This window comes from Podarcis cretensis (assembly GCF_951804945.1).
Source record: "Podarcis cretensis genome assembly, chromosome: 6".
NCBI lineage: Eukaryota > Metazoa > Chordata > Lepidosauria > Squamata > Lacertidae > Podarcis > Podarcis cretensis.
Window position 1 is genome coordinate 78,527,803 of NC_137175.1, and position 16,827 is coordinate 78,544,629.

General features: G+C 43.2%; 1 protein-coding gene across 50 annotated transcripts in view; it reads left to right on the top strand.

Moving 5' to 3' along the window:
• Nucleotides 1-215: 215 nt before the first annotated feature.
• LOC307218615 (uncharacterized protein) overlaps nt 216-16,827 on the top strand; it is a 70,689-nt gene continuing 54,077 nt past the window's right edge. For all 50 annotated transcript variants that reach the window (XR_013840019.1, XM_079981123.1, XM_079981122.1 and 47 more), the window contains exons 1-11: nt 216-306; nt 8,747-8,942; nt 9,433-9,569; nt 10,757-10,845; nt 11,651-11,783; nt 12,163-12,192; nt 12,563-12,598; nt 14,222-14,263; nt 15,803-15,853; nt 16,099-16,140; nt 16,517-16,555. Coding sequence is in view for 49 of the 50 variants with exons in the window: in XM_079981123.1 (XP_079837249.1) it covers nt 8,747-8,942; nt 9,433-9,569; nt 10,757-10,845; nt 11,651-11,783; nt 12,163-12,192; nt 12,563-12,598; nt 14,222-14,263; nt 15,803-15,853; nt 16,099-16,140; nt 16,517-16,555 (795 nt within the window). In the remaining variant the exon portion in view is untranslated. The remainder of the gene's footprint in view (nt 307-8,746; nt 8,943-9,432; nt 9,570-10,756; nt 10,846-11,650; nt 11,784-12,162; nt 12,193-12,562; nt 12,599-14,221; nt 14,264-15,802; nt 15,854-16,098; nt 16,141-16,516; nt 16,556-16,827) is intronic.

The following is a 16,827-nucleotide window of genomic DNA, read 5'->3' on the forward strand; positions in this document are numbered from 1 at the left end:
AATCTACCAGTTTCAACACAGGTGGTTTTAAGGTCAGAGAAGGAGTGAGTCATGAACAGCGCGAATGGCTATTGCCACACTTTGGTGGAGGATTCCACCTGCTCTGTCCTAATTGTTGAGGAGGTGATACCAGTGTCTGTGATTGGCTGGCTTCCTTTCTCCGCCCTGCTTGTGATTGGTGTATCCACCCACCTCGGATAGGCTTTCCTTGCCATTCTTAGCTCAGCTGTTGCACTCCAGGGCTGTACACTTGCTGCACACTGACCACAGGAGTTGCTCACAGCTGATCTGCACTCCAGAAACAAGGTGTGTTGGTTGGAATTTGTGGGGAGGTGGAGGAGGAGAGTTTTCACCTGCTCCCTTTGTCACCGCAGTTTGCTTTAATGGGATATTCTAGAGTGATTTCATTCCTAAAGGGAAAGGATGTGCTATGCTAAGAAATATTGAAGCTGGGTGGAAATCTGGCTGAGAAATATGCAACTGGGACAATGTCAAAAACAAAAAAAGCATGTGGCTTCTTTTGCTTCTTGAGTGTGCTCTTATTTAGGTTTTCTCCATAGGGATGAAATTTTCTAATGCCTGCAGCTGAGGCTGTTGTATATGTAAGCATATATATTGCTATGAAGTAATGCTAAATTTGTAAGTGGTTGGATGCTTTGTGTAAATGATTCGACAGTGCTGTCTGTGGTTGAGGGCAATAAGACTCGGAATGCTTTCAATACAAGGACAAAATATAGTACAGCATTTATTTCCCATTTGCACAGTTTGGCCAATTCAATGTCTGTAGTCTCTTCTTCCGTGATAGTTTTTATGAAATTCTGGATACATTTCTTTCCATGTGAATGTCACCCATTTCCTTTTGGTTAACATTTATTTTCAGGCCTGAATCAAAAAGTCCAAAAAAATATATTTTTTAATCTCCAAACATCCTTTGTAATATTATGTAAAAGATATACATGATAACTTTGAGCATAGGATATCCACTTGGTATCTTTGCACAAGATTCTTATTTTTTATAATGGAAGAACACAACCATTTGTGGATTAGCTCCAGCTGTGTTAAGACCTCAGTCTGTGCAAACTGTGTGTCCGTGGTTCTCAAAGGGTTTGGCAAGCCAGACTGGTGTGGCAAGAGAAGATGACAAGTGTGGCAGGAAGATTAAGGACAATCAAAGGAAGGATATTTCAGTGTAGCATAGTATCAAAATATTTTTTTTTTATATTTGCAGAATATGGATAGAGATCTTTTCAAAAAGAGAGGAAGAGCGTCAAGTGAGACTGAGGGCATCCTTAGTTGTGTTTTTCATTGTCTTGCTTATCAATAAAAAATTCAGTGTGGGGAACGAGCAACTTTTCCCCCCCGAAGTGTGGCCTAGAGAAACAAGTTTTAAACTGCTGTAGGTGAAATGGTAAAACTTCATAATGTGTGTGTTGCGAGGGGTGGAGGTGAGTAATTGTATGGTTGAATACCTTCCTGTGGGTGGGTGGAGGGGAAATCACTGCATGCAAAATTAAAATATCAGGGGAAAGACAATTCTTTAGTCGTTTCCCCCAACATCTACTTTTGTGTGTCTAAACCCAGCCAGATGGGCAGGGTATATATAAATAATAATAATAATAGCAATAATAATAATAATAATAATAATAATAATAATAATAATTGCTTTGCATATGGAGGGGCATTCAGTCCCTGGCTATGCAATTTGAAGTGGAACTTAGACTGTAGATACAGAATATATTTACCACCTCACCTGTTAATTGTATGAGCCAGGGTTGGTAGACATGTGAAGCAAACAAATGAGAATCTGGGGTTCCAACTCTGGTGGCGATGTTCTACCTCCACTGTGAGAGGCAATATCCTTCTAGATAGGAGTTGCTGGAAGCCGCAGGTAGGGAGAATGCAAGTTGCACTCAAGTTGCTAGTGACTTGGTATGGACGCTTGGTTGGCTACTGTGAGAACAGAATGTTTGACCCAACGGCCTGATCTAGCAGATCCTTCTTGTGTTCTTATGTCCCTCGGTGCAACTTTGATTTTGACCGTGTTGGCAGTGCCCAGCATGGGCAGCAGCAATCTCTTGGGTAATTGTGAGGGCAGAATGAGGTAGAAGTCTGGAGAGAAGGTTTACTCTGCCTTATTTGCTGTGGTTGCCCCAGTCAGGGATGCTTCAATGTGCAAAGGAGTTTTGGTTTTATATTTCCTTCCTGCCCTGGTTGCAGCCCCTCCTCAAGCAGCATTACAGACAAAATAAAAATGACTGGGAAAGGCTGCTACGGTGTTGTTGTTGTTTGTTTGCACATGAAAGCAGAAGCTGAAAGGGACAGAGAGAAGAGGGAAAGATTACATAGCTTTAATAAGGCTGAGTGGTGTGAAGGGCAGTTGATAGACCTAAGGTCATTGGTGCCCAAAGTTGAGAAGATGAAGGACATGGCAGGCATGAAAACATCTACAGACGTTTTCCTGAGGTGAAGTGGCTTGTGGTGCTGCTGTGAGAAAAAGCTGAGGGAGTGCAGGAGTTGTGGGGCAGGCACATTAAGATGCTCCAGAGACAAGGTTAGGTGACAACAGGACCCCAAACACACGTGTGGGTTAAAATAGGCCACATCGTAATTGTGGGGTTGGCATGGCATGTTCTCTGCTGCAAACGTCTGATGTTCTTTTCATAGAAAACCCATCCCAGAATGCCAGCTAAGGAATGTCATGGGAGTTAACCAGTGGGAAGGATCCAACATGGTGCAAGTCATGCACGGGATCCTGTTGGCAACCTGAGTTGAGTGACACCAGGCTGAGCTCCACGGGAGCTATGATGGGCTGCTTGGTGCATCACCTCAAGACCCAACATGGGGATCCCCATCCCCGTGATTGAGATCCTGCCCAGTGCTATGTCCTCCGCAAGAGTGGGCACATAGCAAACCACTTGCTGCCACCCTCACCTACCACAGCAACCAGCCTGGCAAACCTGAGCATGGGACATCCTGCCTCTTCAAGAGTTCTGGAAAGAACAACGGAGAATGTTGAGGTTCTGGAATTGGCAATGGTATAAAACAGGGTTGAGCTTGTTGTAGCAAATATAATCAAAAGGCCTGTGGCATCTTAGGACTCCTGTTTAATGAACAATCATCCTGATTTGCTGGCACAAAGCTTGCATGGAGATTATACAATGTCCACCTTTAACAGAGCATTCAGTCCTGTTTTCCCTGCAGGGAAGTTGTATGTCTTCCCATCAACCAGTCACTATCCTATCCTTTCTGGTACACTTTGCTTTCCTAACTCCAAGAAGACATTTTTTTTAAAAAAAGGGAGTGGAGATTTGTTGCACCAGAGAATTTTAATCCATTTTAATTGTGCAAGACTTAATTTCTGCCATGCAATCGAATCCCTACCGCAAAAATACCGATCGTCCAGAGGTGAACTTAAGAGCCTATCACATTTATTGTGGCATAAACATTTGAGATATACAGAAAACTTCACCAGATTCATGAAGTGATCTGGAAAGTTGGTCAGGCATATGGATTTGCAGAGGGAAATAATTTCCCACATCTTGATTTGGAATATCATCCTTGTTCTTCTGTACTCTTCTGTATGGCCAAACAGCCATGCACTAATCAAGCTCTCTCAGCCATACTTGAGTTTCCTTTCCGTTTTGGGTAGAGTGGGCAATTGCTTCTCCTCCAGCCCAGCCCATTGCTTGAAGAACAAGAACACAAGGTCCCCTGCCCCACCCTCATGTCCCTGCAGGACCAGAACATGCAAATGCTAACTGCACATGTAAAATGCAACAGACGCCAGCTGAAATGATGCTGACGTTTGGCACATTTACGCTTCACATTTTTATGTGTACTCTTAAACCATCTTAGGTTATACTCACCTAAACAAACCCACACACCAACAACCGCAGTATATGAAGTGGTCCTTTCAGCTGAATCTGGTCAGGGATGCGGTGTTTTGCTCCTTCACCTCCAGGTCAAGAAGAAAGGAAGATAGTACAAAGTTCAAGTTTAGAATTATTTCAAAGCTCCCATTTCCCAAACCTGTCCGATTTAAATGCCACATTTCAGAACAGAACAGAGTGGCTCATTACTTAGGAGTTATGAGTCAGAGGGAAAGATCTCAACAACACAGAGACTAGCTCATACGAAATCGCTGTTTATCGCAGCACTTAAAAGAGCAGCACCCACATGCCGTACTTAAGATTTAATTAGAGGTGGGTCAAGTGGATGTACCCACAGGAAAGCGAGCAACCACACCTACCACACTGATACCTGAACATAAATCCATGCGGAACATCCCATGTGAATGAGTTCCCTTGGCACCCGAGAGCGAAACAGTCTCCATCCCTTTTGTTTCGTAGGGATGGTCATTGTTCCTCCAAGCGTCTGATTGCTCACTACCTTGCATCGATTGTGACAACGGCAAAGCTTAAGCAGGTCCTCCTGGGCTGTTCCCCTGGCATGACTCAGTTCTTTCATCACAGCCTTTGCAACCTCCTCCTTTTTCTGCTGACACTGTGACTTGTTCCCATGGCTGCTTGGTTTCTGTTGTCACTTAAGCTTGTGAACCTAAAACACAGCTGCCAGAAGACTCCAGCAGTCCATGGATCTTGTTTGCTAGCTTTGGGATTTGAGCTTGCTGAAGTGGTGTTAAGCAGGGGATGGGGAAGCACAACTCACCCATACTCCTTTGTAATATTCAAAATGGGGCTCAGAAGATGTGCTTGGTCCCACCTGGATCTTGTTGATGCCCCTCACTGATCCGAGTCTGCTTTACTTCTGTTGATCGACTCATGTACGATGATTCTGCTTTTGTTTTTTGTGCCTTTGCAAACATTTTTGCAAACTGAGCCCCTCTGTGTGTTTGTGTAGGTGCACATGGGTCTATATCCAGCACCTTCACCATCTCCTTCATGACATCTGTCTCATGGGGGTAGGTTTATGCCGACTAAAACTCATGCCACAATAGATGCATCAGTCTCTTGTTGGTTTAAAATCTTGCACCTGTTAAGAAAGCACTCATTTCAGAAATTACAAAGAAAAAGTGCAAACGACTTCTATGTCCATATGCAACCCACTGACATCCTTAGCATTCATTGTCTTTATCGGTGGTTCTATGTCCACTCACTGTCTCTGATGGGTGCCATTGCGGACTGCCATTCCTGCACGCAGTAGAATCTGACATGGGAAGTCCCAGGGGCCATTTCCTAGGCAGCAAAGGAAGCCTCTGGGATTAAGCTTGCTGCCTGGGTAACTAGTCCCGCCCGATCACCTAATCAGCAAATCACAAGTGGGCATGGGCCACCAGGGAGAAGGCTTAGCCCGCCCCTCCTGTATATAACATAGAGCCGTGGCTTGCTCTGCAGCCACTTTTCATTGAACCCAGCGCATCCCTTGCCATTAACATTGGTTCTATATTGCTGCTACTTGGAAAAAATAAATTATATGCTGCTTTGTGATTTTTGTAGGATCCGACAGCAAGTCAATTCCTTTCTCTTTGCTTCAGGAAACTTTCCTCCACCTTGAAAACGTAGAACCTCGTGTGGACATTGCACAGGGACTTGGCAAGCAGTGTCTCCTTTGCAGGTCCTGCTAAAAAAAGCACACACACACACCCTTTTTTTGCCATGTGGACAGTCAGGGGAATTGACACAGGCTCCAGCTAGGGACCATGAGGCAGCCAGTGTGGTGTAGTGGTTAAGAGTGGTGGACTTGTAATCTGGTGAACCGGGTTCACTTCCTCGCTCCTCCACATGCAGCTGCTGGGTGACCTTGGGCTAGTCACACTTCTCTGAAGTCTTTCAGCCCCACACACCTCTCGGAGTGTTTGTTGTGGGGGAGGAAGGGAAAGGAGATTGTTAGCCGCTTTGAGACTCCTTAGGGTAGTGATAAAGCAGGATATCAAATCCAATCTCCTCCTCCTCCTCCTCCTCCTCCTCCTCCTCTTCTTCTAGAGATGTAATGAGTGAATGCAATACTGACTACATCCAGTATGCTGAATAAAGGCTCATCCAGGTTTTCTAGGCATCACCCATGATTTCTAGGCATGGGTCCATAATGTTGTTCTTTTGTCCCACTGCTTTTCCCAGGAAAATCCCATTGTTTACCCACTGAATAGGAATAAATGGAACAGGGCAAACGGAAGTGTGGACAAGCCCTACATGTGCAAAATCCCCTTCCTCCATAAGCCTGTGTGGATCTGTCCATCTGAAAAATTGTACCTGAAAAGCAACAGAATGTTGAACATTGGGCTTGTCCACACTTCTGCTTCTCCTATGCCTAGAAAGCATGAGTTCCTAGCGGTTTCCCCCTTGCTCTGCTCCTTTCCCAAGGAAAATCTACTCTTTAGTGCTAACTCAGAGCAGACATCAATCCGGAGAAAACCCAAATTGCCATTTGCTCTGATTGAGTGGTTTCCCCTGATGGAGGGCAGGAAGCAGCAGGACAAGAGGAAGTGTGATTATGCTCATTAAATGAAGTATTAAATGAGTATTAAATGAATGGAGTATTAAATGAAGGATGTAAGAGTAGCTTTCCAGTGGGGGTGGGAAGGATCAGCGATGCTGAGTATGAATGGAATCCTTTAAAGGAAATTAATATGCCCTGAGCTCTGAATCAAACATGTCAGTGCAGGTTCTCAGCTGATGTGAGTCCTCATAAATAAGAATCAGGAAAACAGAAAAGAGGATTGTTCACTTAAGGTGAAACATCAAGTTGGGTTGCTTTCTAAAGATTTATGTGTTAAAAGATTTTGGTGGATTCACTGCACACATGATGCAAAAGGTGAAAGCAGTCATAATTGTTAAGGCAATGTGATTAACAACGTAGAGAAGGCTGTCATGAAACCACAACATTCTTTTTTTAAAATTCTTGTCCAGCCTTTCTTACAAAACCTTCTTGGGGTAAAAAGATGCACACTGTTGAATCCAAATCACTTCCCACAAATGGACTTTGGTTGATCAGTAGCTGCTTTGAATTTGACAGGTGTCAATCACCTGGTGTCATTATGATGGCTGGTGATTTCAGGTATAGGGCGGTATAGAAATAAAATTAATAATAATAATAGTAATAACTGGGGAGTCATTCTGCTCAGCTCTCAAAGGTGATTCACTGGGGGTGCGGAAATTAGGGTTTTGGCCCACTGAGCAGATCCCGTTTCTATCCTCTAGTTAAACTGCTACTACATTTGCTGATTTCCTATCCCCTTAATATTGATTATTTAATTTAATAAAATTCACATATTTTTAATGTATTGCTCAATTTGCTGCTGCTTGCACTATCTTTGGTGGCTGTTGAGATCAGTTGTTCCCCCTTTTTGGCTGAGATGCTTTCAAAATAGTTGAAAACTGATATGCCTTTCGCTTATATTTTTCATTGAGGCAGGAAATGCTCATTCATTTTCATTGTCTAGAATTATACACAGTGAAGTTGTTTAGCATTGGCTTAGATGATAAAAGCCTAAAATGATACCAGCATTGTCATCATAACTGATTTTCATGCATTCCTGTCCTTTATAACTTCTGAACCTTATTCTTAACTCCATAACAAGGAATAACTTAGCTGGTTATTCCTCATTTTGAATTTAATATAGTTTTGTGTCGATTAAGTCAATATGTCTTAAGACTGCACACAAGGAAATCAAATGTGCATTGAAGCCTTTGTGCACCATTTGTGCTATTGTTGTTCAAAGGCAATAAGCTGAGAAGGAGAAATGGAATGCCTGTTCTGATCATTTGCCAGTTTTGCATTCACATTAGGCATTGATTTCAGGGCAAGCCAATTTAAACTTGGCGTATGAAAACACCCTCAGCCACCTTCTTAATCAGGACAGTCAGGCTTGATGGCTATGCAGAATAGATATTGCGTAGAGGTGAGCCACCTGAAAAATGATGCCTGTGCAGGGTGTTTTGTTATCAACATCCTGTAATGTGAGTGGCCAACCTGCAATGCAAGGTACCACAACTGACATAGCACACTGTGTTTTCCTAGTGGTTCTAGGATGCTAGAATCTGGACTAGTTGAAGCTGAGATGTTATGTAGGATTCAAGCTTGCTCTGAACACAAGATAGACCAGAAAGGTTCTGGTAGGACTCAGTCTGAGGTTGAAGGTGTTCTAATGACCCCATACTGTCTCTGCTTAGACCACTTCTCTATGTTTCCTTGGGTCCCTCAATAAAATGACAGCTTCCACTCCAGCCCTTTACTTACTGCCAAAATTGCCCTGGCCCATGGTGGGCTCCAGGTGTACTGTAGTGTATCAAAGTGACATCACCTCGTACTTTGACCCAAGAGGTTGGCTACTATGAGAGTCGTGCCATTTGTGTTTGCTTACTGCTTTGGTCATAGGGACATGGGTGGCACTGTGGTCTAAACTACAGAGCCTAGGGCTTGCCAATCAGAAGGTCGGCGGTTTGAATCCCTGTGATGGGGTGAGCTCCCGTTGCTCGGTCCCTGCTCCTGCCAACCTAGCAGTTTGAAAGCATGTCAAAGTGCAAGTAGATAAATAGGTACTGCTCTGGCGGGAAGGTAAACGTCATTTCCGTGCACTGCTCTGGTTCACCAGAAGTAGCTTAGTCATGCTGGCCACATGACCCGGAAGTTTTCTGCGGACAAACGGCGGCTCCCTCGGCCTATAGAGCAAGATGAGCGCCGCAACCCCAGAGTCATCGGCAACTGGACCTAACAGTCAGGGGTACCTTTACTGCTTTGGTCACTAGACTTCTGCTCACCTATTTCTTGTTCTCTGTTCCCCCTCAAGATGGAGAGGTACCACTTGGTTGTGCTTCTGCTCTGTGGCGTCTTCATGTCAAGAGTCTTCAGCGTTACGTACAGGAATTTTTCAATAGATTGTGGAACTCTGTTGCCCGACGACCCAGCTCGGCCTCAGGAATCTGAATTGCCCTATTCCATTTCTGTGCCATCAGAGGTGTACGACCCAGGAAGTGAAATAAAAGGTAATGTGTCTTATGAGACCAACTTGTTGGTTTGTATGCCAAATTACTATAGCAAAATAGACTATAACTTTAATTCCCTAAAAGTGTCCATATTTTTCCTGCTTTTACAACCTGTGCATTGGGGTATTATAGAGATGCTTCTTTTAAATGGCTGTTTTAATTTACTCATGATAGTGCTTGTATTCTTCTGATAAGCGACTGATATGTAGTGGACACCTTGTGGAGCAGGGAATTTTCTCCATTCCATCATCGGTCTTTTTGCCGGAATGGAATTTGGAAACCAGAAAATACATTGCATAACTCCTATTTCTGCTTTAATAGAAATATTATGGATTTAGCTACGGCAGCTAAAAATGTCCCATATTACTGAAATTAAGGCAATGTGGAGAGGCGTAAGTGAGGCCAACCATCCATATATTATGGTCAGTACTATTGAAACAGAATGCAAAATATGTTACACTTATGATTCTCATGTACTGTGTTTCTCCAGTCGACATACAAGGAGCATCCGGAGCTGGATTTAAATGGTTTATGCTACAAGCCCGAGACATTGATGAGAACATCCCTGTTGGCTCGTTTCAAGTCACAGATCCAAATACACAGACCCACGACTGTTACAACATGACGGTATGTGTTTACTCCTTCAGCTTGGCTATTTAATATGGTTGAATTTGTTGGTCCCATCTAGAGGAAATCTGTCTGGCACATTACACAATAAGCTACATGAAAAAGGATTCTTAGTGGGACATCAGTCAGAGCTGTCTAGAGGGAAGACAACCTTTGATATAACCCCAGAACGGCAGTAATAAAGAAATCACTTTCGCAATAGCGGGAAATAAGCATTGGATTTTCCCCAAGAATAAATATTGGGACCGTTGCAATATATTTATGAATGAATACAGCTGCTGTTATACTTAATGAGGATGAAGCAGGGATATGTTTATAATAGGGAATAACATTTCGACAACAGGCACCACTCTCTTACTATGTGAGCCTGTGTAGGGTGTGTATGGTGTCTGCACATGCACAGTTGTCCTCACTGGGCTGCCTTTGCAGGGCTCAGCCTCTTAAAATCAAATAGCAAATGGGGACATTTATTTTTGCAGGAGTCTGATCTGTACTTATGAGTACAAAGCTCTGGATCACGCAGTGGGTGGGAAAGGCATCTTGTTAACTGTTCACCTGAGGGGAAAGGATAATTTTGTTTGCATCAAACCACTGGATTTCATTTAGTGTTCCAACCTTGTAGCATTCTGTTCTGTGTGCTCGGTAATGACTCCATGGTGATTTTCCAGGGCTGGGCCATTAGCACCACTTTAAAAGAAAGCAAGAAGGCACCCTAGGGAGATGCAATTCAAACTGTCAGAAACAGTGTTTTGCAGCATGGCCAGCTCCCCATGTGACCCATGGGGAATAGTCTCATTTTTCGTAATCTCTACAAAGGACAGAAGAAACCTAGGACAGAAAAAAACCTTATATGGTCCTGACACAAAGCAAAGCACAATAATGAGCTTCTGCAGAAAACACAATGGGAATATTTTATTATACAACGCTAGCAATGCAGAAAAACACATCTGAGTTGCACATCAAGAGCATATGAGAGGGCATTACAGTGCTGTTGAATGCCTTGTTTTGTCATTTTCTGGAGTACCTATTTTTATTTTGCCTATTTATATACTACTCAGTAACCTTGCAAAAAGTAAACCGGAGTTCTGTCTCCAGTGCTGCTGTTAAGGCATTTCCTTCAAAGAAGCAAGTTCAGTAAATGTCTAAAAATGAACGAATAATCTTAACGCTTGTCTTTAATTTTTCAGAATTCAGCATTAATTCACAAGGACTCAGAAGAGAAGCACAACATATCATCTCTTTGGGTTTCACCTGATGCTAAAAAGGTTCAGTTTATGTAAGTGCATATTAGAAAGCTTCGTTGTGATTTTCTGTTTCTTTGGGTTTTATTTTTTAATCCAAAAATTTCTCTGATACTCACAAACATCCCCTAGTTTTGGGAGTGTTTTTTTTTTTTTTAACTTCAGCTTGGCATTCAGATTAAATATTATAATACTGCATGCAGGAAAAGTTGCATGTTTTTGATAGACATATAAATAGGGTGACATGCAAGCCACACCTGTTGAAACTCCCACTTCTGCACAACTATTAAAGTCTCAGGAAGAGCTCTCTTCTCCCATTTGGCCGCTCCCAACATATGACATAGTGATCCATCTGGTTTACTGGTGTGGTGATTCATTGAATGTGTACATTAGGGCCAACCGAAATGGTACAAAATAGTGTGCAAACTTCTGAGGTCTCCAGAACTCTTCATCAGGCTAGACAGTAAACAAAACCAGGGAGAAAAAGCTTGACCGATGATGGAGCCTGCATTCAATCACACTCTTAAGACAGAATGTGAATTTATTAATAACGGAGAAGAAAGTATTAGAAAAGTGGAGAGGAGGGACGGAGGAGAGTTTTGATTCAACAAGTTATTTATATGTCAGAATAGTGTGACACATCATGTGATATTATCATTTTGGTGAATAACAACAGTCCATTAAAAATAGAAGAAATATGCATGCATTCGGATTTAATGGGGAAAACTGCAACCAGAAAGCCTACCTTAGAGCAATAAGGCAAAACCTGTTATTGACACTGCACAAGAAACCCATTGTGATCCAAACCATGACCTATTAACAACTGCATTTTCTTTCCAGAGCGACTGTTTTCCAAGATGCTGAAACGTACTGGCTGGTTCCTAGCATAGTCCTGTTTCCTAAGCTTTCCAATGAGACTAAAGTTGAAGATGAGTCTAAAAAAGCCAATGTATCGTCAAAAAGTAGGAAGAAGGTACGCTGAAATAAATAACAGATGATAAATCCTTGATATTTTCATGCACTTTCCCCTTACATTATTATGACTGGAATTTGGCCCAGATGGCGAACTTTTAAGTCCCACGGATTGCACAACCAGCGAGAAAAGTCTAAGTGTGAATTGTGTGGTTAGATAGGATGAGCCTTTGTGATTACGACATCTGTACTTGTAGAAGGGGCAGCTGTTTCACCCCATGTTCCTCTGGTTCACACGCTATGGAGTCTCTGATCCTCATACAGTCATGTGACATAACGTGTTCACGTGATTTATTTTTATGTCAATGATACGTACAGCTTAAAAAAAGCTGTAGCACAAGCCCTTTTCCTAAATGGTAATTATTTTTGTTTCTTTACAGTCCGTTACCATAAAAATAGACTGTGGACCAGTAAGTATCCTTGAAATCCTTATTTCCCATGATATCCCTTATTGACACAACTGCTTTTTTAATGCATTGTGTCCATTACTGTGCATTTAAAAGCAGCAAAATGTTTCTCAGCCGGCAGAATGACGGTATTTTTCTTCTCTGACATCTTTTCTTGTGCTGAAACCTTTGCCTACATGTGCCATAATGCAATGGAGGAGAAGGGAAGGAACAGGAAGTGCTGGTGGCTCCAACTTCCTGTCTCCATCTTCCTGCTTCTGTTTTTCTTTGGAATGCTTGGGAATGCGTTTTCTCCTCTCCCCTTCACTAAACCTGAAACTGTACTACACTTGCAAAAGTCCTTAAAAAATCAAATGCCTTTTATTGCTTGCAGGGAGGAGCTCATGTAGGCAGCAGCAAGTGTGCCCAGGTAAGTGCTCGTTTTTTCAAAATATATGGCACAAATGACAGTGTTAGCCCTTTGATAGCCTTTTTGTTATTTGCGGAAAGCTATTTCCTTTATCTTTACACATACTCTCTGTCTCTCTCTATTGAACTTCCCCCAAGCATAGCTGTCATCTTTTCCCTTTTCCTGCAAGGAATCCTATTCGGAATAAGGGACAGCTATGCCCCCAAGCCACCCCATATACTGGGATTACTGCTATAAATATTACCACTGCTAATTTTTGTTGTCAATGTATGCAGACACTTAAAATGCCACGCAGAGGTATTGTGAACAGAGGCTATGCTTGAGCAGACATGGCCTCTGTTCACACGACTCAAACATGAATCTAGGGCAGGTGAGTCCAATATTTGAAACATGGGGTGTTGCCTTATACCAAGTCAAGCTGTTGGCACATCAAGCTGACTGGCAGACGGCCCTTTTGGGTTTCAGAAAGGAGATGTTCCCAGCTTTATCCAGACATATTGGGAATCAGGACCTTCTGCACTCAGTGCAGGTGTTCTGCCACTGAGCGATATACGGCCCTTCTTCATATTGCTCCTCCTTCCCTATCTTGAATGCCATATTAAGCAGTTGGTCCCTTACCTTTCTCGCCCTGATCTGGTCACAGTGATCCATGCGACGGTCACCTCTAGGCTTGGTCATTGTAACTCGCTCTATGCAGGGCTGCCCTTGAAGCTGACCCAGAAACTCCAGCGGGTGCAGAATGCCGCAGCGAGGCTCCTTATGGGGTTCTTGCTACGGGATCACATTCATCCAGTGCTTTACCAACTGCGCTGGCTCCCGGTGGGGTACACGATCAGGTTTAAGGTGCTGGTTTTGACCTTTAAAGCCCTATGTGGCCTAGGACCCACGTACCTATGGGACCGCCTCTCCTGGTATGCCCAGCGGAGGACCTTAAGGTCCACAAATGACAACATTTTGGAGGTCCCAAGTCCCAAGATGGTTAGATTGGTCTCAACTAGGGCCAGGGCCTTTTCAGTAATGGCCTCGACTTGGTGGAACGCTCTGTCACAAGAGACTAGGGCCCTGCGGGACTTGACATCTTTCCACAGGGCCTGCAAGACAGAGCTGTTCCACCTGGCCTTTGGTTTGGACTCAGTCTGACGCTTACGTTTCCCTCCCCTTATGGTTTTGATCTATGGGCTACTTTTAAAATGAGGCTGCATTTTAAATTGCATTTTAACCTGTATTTTAAATTGTTTTTTCCCCTATTATGTTTTTACTGTGATTTTACTGCTGTTAGCCACCCTGAGTCCGACTCTGGCCGTGGAGGGTGGGTTATAAATACATTTTTTTATTATTATTAACTGTACACACATTTATCATGTGAGCAGCTCAAGTAATTTATGCCTGCTTATGTGGAAGCAAATCCCATTGAGTTCAACAGGGTTTACACCCAAGGAGAGTGGGTGGAATTACCACTCAAATGATGCAGAGCAGCAGAATGATGTAAAATAAAACACAGGATAAGCTGAATAAGCCATTGTGTCTTGTTCATGCCTTGAAGGAGGGTTGTGGAAATTCTGTTATTTAACAGTTGTGCTTGATGGACAGAGCATCACATTTTCGTTCCTTTTTGCTTTACAGGGTTCAACGTTTTCCTCTCAGGGTGGAAGCTCTCAAGGCCAGGTAAGCTCCGCTTTCCCCAATATGTTACCAATTTCATAGGCTCACTCGTCTTCGCGATAATCTTAGGTCTTGCGCAACCACACCCAACTGCTCAGAGCAGACATTTACACTTACACAGAAAAACAAGAGTACAACGATTCCTTCCGGTGACTTCTTGATTGTGTGAATTAGTGCAGTTCTGTGAAAATTCTTGGGAGAAAAGCAATGACAAACCTAGACAGCATCTTAAAAAGCAGAGACATCACCTTGCCCACAAAGGTCCGTATAGTTAAAGCTATGGTTTTCCCAGTAGTGATGTATGGAAGTGAGAGCTGGACTATAAAGAAAGCTGATTGCCGAAGAATTGATGCTTTTGAATTATGGTGCTGGAGGAGACTCTTGAGAGTCCCATGGACTGCGAGAAGATCAAACCTATCCATTCTTAAGGAAACCAGCCCTGAGTGCTCACTGGAAGGACAGATCCTGAAGCTGAGGCTCCAATACTTTGGCCACCTCATGAGAAGAGAAGACTCCCTGGAAAAAACCCTGATGTTGGGAAAGATGGAGGGCACAAGCAGAAGGGGATGACAGAGGACAAGATGGTTGGACAGTGTTCTCGAAGCTACCAGCGTGAGTTTGACCAAACTGCGGGAGGCAGTGGAAGACAGGAGTGCCTGGCCTGCTCTGGTCCATGGGGTCACAAAGAGTCAGACACGACTAAATGACTAAACAACAACAACGACATAGTCCGATGCAAATTGCATAGAAGTAATTCCCTGCTGCCACCTTTGTTCTTCTCACGGTACCTTGTTTTCCATGTGTGGCATTCCATGCCCTTATATTTTCCACATTTATGTACCAGTCTTAACAGCACGCAAAGCTATTTCTGTCCAAAAGGTATTTGCTTCGTTAGACTCCGCAGTTTGGGCTTTTAAAGGATAATTGTGAGGGAGCCAGCTTCTGGGCTGCTACTGCACCTTTTCTCTTTCTCACCTGTACAACCTCTTCTGTGGCTAGTTAAGAATATTTTAGACTGAGGTCCCCAAGCTGGTACCCACCAAGGCATCAAAATGCCAACCCCCATCCACCCCAATTTAATCTGGATTTACCCTTTCTGGAGAAAATCTGATACACTGAAAAATACCAACAACGTGTTTGCAAATTAAGTCCCCACCTGGAAGCATCCATTATCTCCAAGACACCAGCAGGCAGCAGCATCCCCTTGTCACTTTGCCCTGGTTGTGAATTAGTCATTTAGAGCAAGAGGATGAAGACTGAACAGGGGGAAATGAAAGCTCTTCTTGTCCTTCACCTGTATCAAAAAAAACAGGAAGATACTTGAAGCGTCCAGTGGGTTTCATTCTCCCTTTTACAGCAAGACAGTTTCCAGGGTCTTTGCAGATTACACGTGTCGCTCCCAAGGACAGCAGCTGTACTCTCAAACAAACTTCCCCACCCCCTCAAAACTAGATGGATTGCAATGAAGGCACTGCAGTTTCCTATGCCTGCGTTGAATGAAGTCTTTGACAAAGAAATAACCTGTCCTCCCTTCCTTTACAGGGAGTTATAGTGTACCAAGGAGGTGTAAAGAAAGGCGGAGGATGCCTGGCGGTAAGCAGACATTTTTCTTTTCTCATTTAAAACCTTGTCCCTCTGCAATTATTGTTGTTGAAAATCTAGGCAGCCTTTGTGGGAGTTCTGTATTCTGTATATATTCAACCTCCCCCCACCCCCAGCTGCATCCACTTCAGTTTTCCTCAGCCGTCAGAACCCATATTACTGTATGCCATTAAATTCCATTTACCAGCAGACCAAAACAAAGAATCATATCAGTTCTCTGTTTTTTTCCCATACAGGGTGCCACTGCTAATATCTATAACAAGTTTGGCTGCTATGATGTAAGCATTCTCCTTCTTTTCCTCATAGAAGTTTATTGTCATGGTTAGATTTGTGATAGATGGTTTGTATCGTAAGCAACAATTAAATAGTTGTGCGAGCGAAAACCTCCACATTGTGTCTTCAGCATTAGCTCATTTGGGTGTCTGAAATCTGAATTAGATTCTCCCAACCACCAACAAGGATTTCCTCAAGATCTACATATTTAAATTAAAGGTTAATTGGCAACAGAATGTCCCTTAATCAACACTGTTTTCCTGAATTCTTGCCATCTCTCTTTAAACTTACCATGGCAAATGGGTTTAATTTCTTAACGTAGCAATTTGTTGAAATGCGTGGCTTTTATAAAGAAGTAACTGAGGTTTCTTTTTTATGCAGCCTGGTGTAAGCTACGGTAGTGGCACTTCCTACGGACAGGTGAGGAACTAGCAATCAGCTAGTCTTCTTCTTCTTCTTCTTCTTCTTCTTCTTCTTCTTCTTCTTCTTCTTCTTCTATCACTCGTGGCCAAGTAAGATTGTCTTCCATAAACAAGGTTTTAACAGTGAGTCTGTAAGTGGTTGTGGAGGCCAATTCTGGATCCACACATCCTTCCACAGTGGGGACATAGGTTTCCGGGCAGGAGTTGATCACGGTGAGGGTTTTCCAAGCATGCCTTCCTCTTTCCACGTTTCTCCCTTTTATCCTGAGT